This window comes from Sylvia atricapilla, chromosome 15, assembly GCF_009819655.1.
Source record: "Sylvia atricapilla isolate bSylAtr1 chromosome 15, bSylAtr1.pri, whole genome shotgun sequence".
NCBI lineage: Eukaryota > Metazoa > Chordata > Aves > Passeriformes > Sylviidae > Sylvia > Sylvia atricapilla.
This window is the reverse complement of record NC_089154.1, coordinates 13,485,357-13,496,182: the sequence shown is the minus strand read 5'-3', so window position 1 is coordinate 13,496,182 and position 10,826 is coordinate 13,485,357. Positions and strand designations below refer to the sequence as shown.

General features: G+C 38.0%; 1 protein-coding gene across 1 annotated transcript; it reads left to right on the top strand.

Annotated features, from left to right (window-relative positions):
* Positions 1-897: 897 nt before the first annotated feature.
* On the top strand, positions 898-7,409 carry EMP2 (epithelial membrane protein 2). Its single transcript, XM_066330246.1, has 4 exons — positions 898-1,027; positions 3,059-3,152; positions 3,903-4,049; positions 4,619-7,409. The coding sequence occupies exons 1-4, from the start codon at positions 950-952 to the stop codon at positions 4,801-4,803; spliced, it is 504 nt and encodes a 167-aa protein (XP_066186343.1). The 5' UTR covers positions 898-949; the 3' UTR covers positions 4,804-7,409.
* The last annotated feature ends 3,417 nt before the right edge of the window (positions 7,410-10,826 follow it).

Sequence of the window (10,826 nt, the reverse complement as noted above, 5' to 3'; positions counted from 1 at the left end):
GATTCCTTATAGCATAAATTAATTGGCAAGAATTTCTGGCCAAGAAGAAATAGATATGTCAAGCAATTGCATTTTTCTGTGTATTAGGAGCAGTAGTTTTCCCTAACCTATTTGTTATGTGCCCACAGATTTCCTGGGGATTCCAGTGAAATAGAGTTTCTGAATCTCTTGTACACAAGAAGATTTTTTTTTTCATGTTAATGTTTTTTCAGTGTGAGATGTGACATTATGTATTAAGTGGGTTAAATAAGGTATGAAGGTAATAGGTAGCCTACAGAAAGTATTAAGTGACTGAATATAAAATAGCTAACTGGATTATTATGTGACTAATGGGTTTATTCAGCCCTACCAGTGGGAGCAATATATTGAAGAAAATGGTAATCCTTAGTCATTACTCAATGGATGAAGCTTAAAATGGTATGAACAAAGGACGTGAGGTCTAAAGTACAACATTGGTGTTACTAAATCTAGGAGGTAGTTCTTGATGCACTTAATTTTGTTCTAAAAGCGTCCTTCTGAAATCTGGTTCTCCCTTCTTTGGAAGGATGGTTGAAACAAGAACTTACTTCAGTCAGTGGAAATATTATCATCACTGCACATGAGGCTGTAATTAGAAATGCATTTCTCTGAAAGCTAATGTGAAGGAGTTTTCTATCCTTGCACACAGAATGAAACCTCTTTGTGTGTTTTTTCGCTGCAGCCATCATGCTGGAAGGTTGCAAAATGCACCTCTTGGCTTCATTTCAAGTTATGATTCATTTTAACACCCGTGATGGCAGTTAAGTATCTGCAGAGATAGAACACGTGCTGTGGGCTCAGACTGCATCTGATGTTAGTCTCTAACAGCACCATAACTGCAGGTTGATCCACTGACAGCTCTTAAAGATTGTTCATGTACTTCCTTATGTTCAACAGATTTATCTCAGCCTAAAGCCTCCCCAGAGCAAGGATGCTGATTCTCCTGGCCTTCATTATCGTGTTTCACATAACCTCAGCAGCGCTGCTGTTCATCTCAACTATCGACAATGTAAGTGTCATTTCTTCCCCTTGTCTCTCAAACACACTGGCATTTTTTGCTTCATAAAAATTGAGGTTTACTTCTCTGGTCTTCAGCTTGCTTACTGAGAGGACCTAAGTTTGTTGGGCACACTGGTGTCCTCAGACCCTTCTGTAAAGAAAATGCCTTGGATGTTCATGTTGCTGGTGGATAAGGCTCTCCACGGCATCATGGTGTAAGCTCAAGGCAGAGATCCTCTCCCCTGGGAGAGAACTTGGCCAGGGAGGATATTTACAGGGTGGAGCCCTGGGATTTGGTTCAGCTGGATATGCAGGAGAGAGGGGGTGAAAATCCACCGTCCTATGTCAAGTACATGAAGTCAAACAGCTGGTGATTAATGTGTGGGGATAATTTCAGTCAGGGTGTGCTTTGCCTCACAAGTGTTTGTCCAAGATGCCCAGTTAAATCATGAGAGACACCATGAATGTATCTGTGTCCATTAAGTTGAAGCAGCTTCAGCACAAAGCTTTAGAATATTTTATGTTGCATTCTTTTCAAATTTCCATTTTATTTTTGTGATCAGAAAGAATTTACCCTCCAATATTTATTTAACTTCTAATGTAGTTTTCCCTTTTCCAAAACAGCCCACTATCCTGATCAGGAGTCTGTGCACTGGATTCTATCTGTGAGGTCTGATGTATGCACAGGCTTTTGATACTAAAAAAATTGCTGCTGAAAACACTGTTTTCTGAAGAATGTGCTCCAAGTGAAATTATGTGTTACCCACAACTTTTTATTGCAAAAGTGTACAAACTCAGGTGTTATATTTTAGTCAGCTGGTTGATTGTTCCATAGAAGTAGGTCATTGTTTGAGCACTAGAGCAGGTTGTCTTACTCTGCTCCTTTGAATATTTAGAAAGCAAAGACAATGGGCAAAGCAACCTAATCTTATTTCAAATCTCCTACACAGAACTGAAATTATTACAGAAATAAAAGCCTTTGCATTCTGCTTTGTGTCATTACCTACTTTTGAACAATTAAAAACTTAAACGGTACAACCACCTTCTATTAGATTTTATACTATGTGTCTATATAGTATAAAGTGCTCAGAGCTGAAAAATAACATCTTGAACTTGGACAGTTGGATTGTAAAATCCAAATGAAAGGCATCCTGAGAAAGTAATTATTTTTCTTAAAACACAGTGTTCTGTTTATCCCTATGCCTACTACCATAATATATTATAGTTTTATCTGCAGTATTGTTTGCAAAGCTGCACAGTAAGCTCTGAGGCTTCTGGAATGTCTATTTAAGCAGCAGATCCTACCAGGAATCGTATTTATAAGTTGTATTTTGTGCAGCTCTAGTCAAAACAAAGGCCTGGGTAGCTGTTGGAATGGGAATGGGTTTCCTGAGGAAATGACACTTGTGGAGTGCTTGTCATTTTACAGGCTACCGTAAAAATCTGCTCAGACACTGCACTACCATTTTGCCTTGAATGTTAAAACCTCAAAATAGAAATACCACAGGAGGATCTTAATTTGTCAGCAGCCATTACCAGACAGAGGCCATAGTACACCTCAGCACAGCTGCGTTACACTGAGATGAATCACATCAGTGGCAGGAGCCAGAACATCTATAAAGGACTTCTGTCTCACAGGTGATGCCATTTCCTGCAAATCAGCAAATGCTGTTCCTTCAGAGAGATGTGCATCCTGAACAGGGTCTGGGTGAACAGAGCATGTCTTGTCTAAGTGTCTCAGGGACTGATGGCAAAACGCAAAATTTCTGCCCAAACGGTGGAAATCCCTTGTGCTTTGGGATGTTTAAGATGCCCTTACCTACTGTACAGAGGTCTAAAATGAGAATGATGTGTGGATAATTATGTACCCTTTATTCTGAAATACCACAAGCTCTCACATTTCATTTGAGTGGTTAAGCATCGAAAACAAACAGAAAATTACAGCTGATGCATCTGATCAGTAGACACTTGGACAAAGAAAGAGTTCTGTGGGTTTTGCTTGTTTTTTCTCCTGTAAGAACCCTTTACTTTCATTTTGCAGGCCTGGTGGGTGGGCGATAACTTTTCTACAGATGTCTGGAGAATGTGTACCACGAATACAAGCACCTGTATGGCTATCACTGATGAGTTCAATGGTGAGTGTCTCTCCATGCCTGTGTCTGTGTTCCTTCAGCAGATCCGGTGAAACTGCTATGAAATATGCAGGGGCAGTTTTATAGTTCTTCAAAGATCTGCATGTCCTGACTAGGCAGGTCTTCTAAAAACTTGAAGATTGGCTTTTCACTTTGGAAAGGCAACTGTTCTAACAGTTTCTGTGAGAGGAAGGTGGAAGGAACTGTCATGTGCACTTAAGAGACCAGTGCAAGAGAATAAATGCAAACTACTAACAGTGACTGCTAATAAGTTCTTAAAAAAATTAGGTAAAAACAGTGAAGTCATCTGAAGTGATAGAATTTACCTCAGAATTGAACCTGCAGAGAAGAACCTAAAAATACAGACTGTGTACAAGAATGGGAGGAAAAGTAGAAGAAAACACAAGCTGGAGTTTTAAGAAGGAAGTCTTAATATAAAGCTTAGCGTAATAACCTGCTTTACAAAATTTGAAAGTATTCTCAAGTGTTCTATTTATCTCTCGACTTCCAATCTGCATGTACATTAAAGAGGTAAATAATTTGAAGACCTGTGTACCCATGAAGTAATTTTGTTTGTCTTTAAGTCACTGCCTGTATTAATACCAAGGAAGCAGAGGAGAAATGCACACACAGCTGCTTTGCTGCACCTGCTGAACCCCTACTTACAGAACACAGCTCTGCCCCTTTACTCCTTGCACAGGAGAGAAGACACAGAGAGAAACTATATTTAATCAAAGCTCCTTGTTTTTGCAGAGTATCAATCAATTCAGGCTGTTCAGGCCGCCATGATTCTGTCTACCATTTTCTGCTGTGTGGCATTTCTGGTTTTCCTTCTTCAACTCTTCCGTCTGAAGCAAGGAGAAAGATTTGTGTTAACCTCTATTATCCAGCTCCTGTCATGTGAGTGATTTTTCAATGCTTTTGACTTCAGTGATATTTCTGTTAAAGTAGAAAAAGTGGGAAAAGGTTTCAAAAAGAATGAGCTGCATGAGAACTCCCTAGTGCTATTGGGGCCATAGCTTATCCTTCATAATGGTTTGAACAGTGAACTGTGCCATTCTGTAGTATGTAGGCAGTTAAAACATGGATGTCACCACTCAGGATAAGTAATTTAAACTTTGAAGGGAAAGAATTTGAGATTCTGAACTTCTTGAGCACACTAAATAACTCTCTTAATTGTTACAGGCAAGTACTCACTTTGTTTTTTGTCAGTCTTAAAAGCTACCCAGATGTTCAGAACCGTTTTCTGTTCGCTGCAAATGACATAGATACACAACAGCACTTCAAATTTAAAGCCTGCCAAATAAACTGAAAATATGTCTTGAAATGCTTCCAGATGAGTTTGAGGATGGAGAACGAGTGTCTACAAAGACATTGTTGGAAGCAGCTGACAGAAGAGACACTCAATAAGTTGTGTCTACTGATAATATTTTAAGATGCTGACCTTTATTATTTTCTTCCTCCTGCAGGTCTGTGTGTTATGATTGCAGCTTCCATTTACACAGACAGGCATGAAGAACTGCACCAGAGCCATGGATATAGAATGGAAGTTTCCAAGGGCCAATATGGCTATTCCTTTGTCTTAGCCTGGATTGCCTTTGCCTTTACCCTGATCAGTGGAGTGATGTACTTAGTATTAAGGAAGCGTAAATAAATGTCAGCACCTAGTTATTTCTGTCACTGCAGTACAAAACCAAATTCCAGTAACCATTTTGTATATAATCATTTACATGGTTTTGTAGTAAAGGTATTGTTTCTCTAAAAACGTACTGTGTTCTTGATATGAAACAGAATTAAAAAAAAAGAAAAAAAAAAGAGGCAGGTGAAATGAAATGCCTGGCACCTCCAGGTCAGGGGTTGGAGCAAGACAGAACCAAGTTGTTTCTTTTACATATGTCATCATCATAAATCGTTTTCCTTTATTAGACAGTAACAGTTTGTTCCTGGCCTCTAGATTATAAATAAAGCCTGTACAAATTAATTTGTAAGCAATATACTAACTATAATCCTGGACCAGATATATCCCTTTGAAATATGTTAAATATAAGGGTGTGTAAAAAAAAACGAGGGGCAGATCACAATGAAAAAGCAAACAATTCTAAAGCCAAAGCTGCACTCAGAGCGTCTGCCCTGGCACAACACCAGTGCTCTGCTCTTTATAAAGTGCAGTAAGTGTCATCAAGTTTTTATTAAAACCACTTGCTTTGCAAAAGTAAACAAGTCCTTTTTGTACTCCAGCAAATGTTTCTCTTGATTAGCCTTTCACGTTTAATTTAAGCACACAGAGCCTTTGGTGGGAGCACTTCTCAGCCAATTCCCTGTTCAGCCTGGGCCCAGCACAGCTGAGTGAGGAACTCCCTGCCCCAGTCCTGAATCCCTTCAGCTCAGCCTTGGACAACCTTTCTGGGAAACAGAAAAGCATTACTGTGCCTACATCTGCAGATTTCTAAGCAGACTAGTGATCAAGCAATGCCAAATTTAGGTTTTTACAGCTAAACTCGACATTTTTATTACACTGGGCTTTTATCATGCAGTGATTTCATGGTTAATGTGTCCTGTACAAAAGCATTCCCTGAGTCTGCCCATTAGGAAATTGGCCTTTAAAAAATTCATTTTAAATTCCTTTGTGGATTTTACTGGAACTAAACACTGCTACTAAACAAATCAGAGTGCAATTACTATGCTTATGAATCTCAGGATGGGTTTCAAGATAAAAAGACTTGGTGGGGTTTTTTTCAGTCATTTTGTGAGCTAAATCTTTGCTCTAATACCAGGCTTAACTGCTTGGCAGTGTAATACTGGCTTTGGCTGATGGTGATTTTGGAGATCAGTGTGGAGAATGAATGAAGTGGTCTGTTCTGGTTAGTCACAGCTTTGATGCTTAAGTACAGATTTAACATTTGAAAAGCTCAAACCATTTATTTCTTTCTTTCAGTATTTTCACTACAGCTGACCCAGTACACGGGCAGTAAAAAAGTAAATAGGTTTTGAACGAGGTTATTACACGTAGAGTAAGTTCAGTATCATAAGGCAGGTAGCTCTACTGAGGTTAATAATTACTACATTAGACATCAGTTGATGTCTAATGTAGTCAGATAATGAAATTTTATCTGATTTCTTCAGATTTGTCCTTGATTTATCACAGAGTAAAAGTTCAGGTGCATAGATTTTTAGGAACTGTCTCCAACATGAGTGACAGATCATGTAGCTCCATCTACATTCCTTCAACATCCTCTAATGCTTTGGCATGTGCTGCTTGTCTTTTGAGAGCAAAGAAATCCCAGTAAGACTGTTAAAAAATTAGGATGAGCAAGCAGGACGTCACAGTGAAAGTAAATAATAGTTAAAACCCCACATTAGCTTGAAGAATAGGGATTCTCCCCAGTCTAGCATCATGCTAGGATTTTGTCAGGTTTTTTCCCCTTTTAGTGGGACTGCTCTGAATTTCAAAAATTATTACCCTACTTTTTAAAAAAGTGTTTTCATAATTTGCTGAATACATTTCCGGTTCAAAACCTGAGTTGTTGCTAGCAAGCAGAATTTGTCTTAAATAAATAGATGCAGGTTTAAGGGTGAAAGTAGATTGTTAGCTAGACATTTTGCTACATTTATTAAAACATGAAACAATAAGGGAAATTTTTATGCAAATATGGATTAAAGCTCTAATATCTAGAGGACAGTCTTGAAAAATTCAAAGTTAAGCTTTTATGCAACTGACTTGGAGAGATGCTTCAGTTTCTTGCCTTGATAATGCTCAGGTCATTTGCAGAGCAAATATTTAAAGTAAAGATGTAGATAGGCATGAACAGTTTAATTCCGCAGTAAAACTCTGTCCCTTTAACAAAGTGAAAAGCACACACACAACAAACACTCTGATGCACAACACCTCCACTTGTGTACAAACACCAGCACATGCATGATGCCACACAGAACAGATGGGAATGTTCTGCACAGCAAAGGAACAAATACTAAATCAGTCTGAACTAGAGTTTCAGCAGGTCAAACATAATTTAGTTGTTTTTTTTTTCTACCTTATATGCCTTTAAAATATACAATTTTCTATACTCTATATATTCTGAAAATGTACATAAAAATAAAGTTAAAATGAATTCTTGTACTGTAATAGCAAACTCAATACATTTAGCAATCTGACCTTGTCTTTAAGCTTGGGATATATTTACACAATGTTGGATGAGAAGTAGTGGAGTATTTGTGTGAACAGGTAAAATTAAATTCTTCCTGCCTGTAGTAGAACCATAAGCTGATTATTTTGTCCTTTGTTGAAGATCTTTCAGGATAAGCAGAGAGAATATTATTGTACTGAACTTTTAAATGGATGGTGTCAAAAGAAAGTCTCGAGTAACGCAAGATCCACTGATGCTCTGAGGAGTTATTACTTGTAAGGGTTTATTTCCCATCATTTGCAGAAACAGTCATATACTTTAAGATGAGGTCGAGTGCCTTTACTGTATGAGCAAATAATGTGAGAAACAGGCCAGTGACTTCTGTATCTGCTCTGGTCCAAGCTTTGGATTTGCACTGAGGTGCTAACAGCACACTTGGGTTGGCACAGATCCATTCAAAACACTCCCCCAACTCCACAGAAATAATTTCCCAAACTCCATAAAACTTCTCTCTTCTAATCATAGTGAATAAAAGGGAAGAGTCCCAAATATTAAAATACTCACTAGCAGCTGTGAATCTACCTTTGGTTTTCACCCAGCAAGTGATCATCTATAGTATAGGAAACGATCTTGGAAAAACAATCTGTAATATTTATGTCGAGATACTTTAAAAAACAATGTTTTTATTTTTGTATTCTGTTCAGGACAAGAGATGGGCATTACTTTGCTATACTGTATCTTAAAAAAGTATTGTAGGTGATAGGATCTGTGCTGCTTAGATATTAACTAGTTTTTTACCCCAGTTACATCAACCATTACTTTTATGTGGTTCTTAATGTGTTCAAAATAATGGAGGGACTGCTTGACTTCTTCTGTTCTTACCTTGAGCACTGTGGGAGTTTGTGCCATTTAGCTAAACAGACCAAAGAAAAGAATTCCTGTAATTCCTTAAGACAGGAATAAGATGAGCCACTACCTTTCCAAACACTAAACACAGCTAAGAAGCCTAAAATCATTGAAATAAAATAATGAAGTTGAAATTTTTATATTTTTCATTTCTTTTGTATGTGGAATTAATCCTCCCTGAAGCAACAGGATGAAAGAAAATGAAATGTGGAAGTAAATTTTCTTAGTATATTATTAGCAAGAAGTAAAAAATGTGCCATATTGAGAGCTTTTTTTTAATATTACTTTAGACTTCTTTTTTTAAAGCATAAAAATCTTTGGTTTAAAGTATTGGTATTGAAGACTTAAATCAGCTTGGAAGTTAAAAGCCCAAAAGCTCTTTGGGTTAAAGTTTAAATCCTTTTGTGAAATGTTTTGACACATTTTTAGACCTGACAGAATTGGCCGGGGCGGGAGGGAAAGGAAGGAGAAGGACAAAGTCGAGGAAAAAGAAGACAGAAGTGGAAGGACGGCTGGAAGAGGTTTTGGGGCTAAGGGTTTCTGTGTTCATTTCTGACGATGCTGTCTCCTGGCGTCCCCTCGCTTCTGTACAAAAATGTTTTAGTGTTCCAATCCCGTTCCAATGGAGCCTCCTGGTGGTGAAAGAGAGACCTTCGTCAAGCCCAACTTGTTCCTTGGCAGAGGTCTTTAAAAAGCTGAACCTTCCATCGAGTCCTGAACATCCTGCAGTGTGCACAGGTTAAAATTCAACTTTGGCCGGGGAAGGTCCGTTTTGGGATGGCCCTGAAATGGCTCTGTTGAACACGATGCAAGTGATCCAAGCCCTGCTCTCTTCTCCCAGGACCAGCCCCTGCAGCCTCCTGCCAGAAAAACCTTGGCAGGTAAACCCAACACAGCAACAGGCATGGTATTGGTTCCAAAGAATTATCTTCTCCTTAATGGTACTCAATTTTTACATTTTACACCTCAGGCATAAAGTTTAGGGAGTTGCTAGAAACTAAATTTTAAATTTTTTCTTTTATGTTCCCTAGAATTGTGGTTTTCTTCTCTTGTATTGATCACATCAAGCTTTTTTTCGTTCATTTCACTATGATAATACAGAATTTCAGTGGAAGGCTTCTCTTTAATCAAGTATATCCAAGACAATGTACCAATTGGCAGATGTACCAATTGTTTCCTTAGATTTCTTAAAACAACCAAAAATTATTGTAAAAATGCAAAATTATATATCCAAAAGTTCAAACAAGTGGAAGCAATACTTGATTCGCAGCAAACTATTTAGAACATCATCTAATTACCTGAGGGCACATCACATATCTTAAAACCTTTACACTTAAAGATTAACTTGTTTTAAAAAAATCAAAATTTAAAAGCTAAGGCTTTTAAGTATCTTACTGAACCTTACTGAACCTTATCTTTGTTTTATATTTTGGTTAAAGTTTTTGGGAAAAGTCCAAGAAGATATGAAACTATTTTTGTAAAACTTGGGAAAGCCTTAAACAAAAGGACAAGACTGCATATTTGTCACATGCAATTCTTTTACAATTTTAGATGTGAAATAACAAAATTTTTAGAGTATAAAGACTTCTTTTGAACAACTGTATTTTTGTAAGGTTATTTAAAATGAAATATGTGGTCAGCATATAACAGGAGGCTGATAATTCACAGAACTGCACCTCCTGTAAGATTAGCTAAAAGAACTTCAGCACGACAAAATACAATCAGTCTAAAGACATGAGAAATTCCTGTTCTCCATAACAACCAAATGTCCCCACAAAAAAAAAATATGGTTTGCAGTCTTATCATTTTAGTATTAATGCATCAATACCTCCCATGCAAAATGCTCTTGTATCAGTAGCTATGTTACTGACATTTTTATTTATTGCTTCATATTTTCAATGTCACTGCCTAAGAAATTAGTCTTCAGCTTGCAGCAGTTCATGGCTCCTGTGCAGTGGGCTGGGAATAGGTAAATGGATGATGCAAGGTAACTCAAAGAGGCAGGAACACAGTCAGGAGCTTTAACTTTGTAATAAAGAGACCTGGCCCTTCAGCAGAAAAACTCCAGTGTGTCTCCCAACAGGACAGCACCAAAACAGGAGTCATCAACATCCCCTCCTTTGAATTTCTTTAATCACACTGAAAAGAACTGTATTGTAGTCTTGACAAAAATTCTCGAACATCAACCAGTAGGAGCTCTACACAGAGTTTTTCTGTTCTCAGTGCAACAGCAAAGGGAGCTGTAAGAGCCACGAGGTTTCAGTGTAACCATGCAGTCACCCCTTAGTTTCCAAGCAGGCATTCATGTCCCTGGGGGGGTCTGTACCTGCATCCCCCACCTGAGGAACAGCTACTGCTGCTGAGGTTTCCTCCTGGACTGCCAGGACAGCGTTCACCTCCTTCTCCAGTTCCGAGACTTCCTGCTGCAACAGAGAACAAACACAGCAAGGATGAACACAGCTCACCTGGAATAAGGAAGTTGTGTATTACTGGTGTGTGAAGAACAGACACTGAAAAAATTGCAATAGGAAATAGAACTGTTATTAATTGATCTTTTTCACAAATTGCATACTTTGGGGGTTTTTCTTTAAGGTACCATAATTGTCATGTGTGATTCACACACACAAAAATGCAAAGAAACTTACTA

What these genes read in the sequence shown, in the direction of transcription:
- EMP2 (XM_066330246.1), top strand. Translation starts at nt 950, where the DNA reads ATGCTGATTCTCCTGGCCTTCATTATCGTGTTTCACATAACCTCAGCA. An exon ending in TCATCTCAACTATCGACAAT is followed by an intron (nt 1,028 to 3,058) that starts GTAAGTGTCATT and finishes TTCATTTTGCAG; the next exon opens with GCCTGGTGGGTGGGCGATAA. An exon ending in TATCACTGATGAGTTCAATG is followed by an intron (nt 3,153 to 3,902) that starts GTGAGTGTCTCT and finishes TTGTTTTTGCAG; the next exon opens with AGTATCAATCAATTCAGGCT.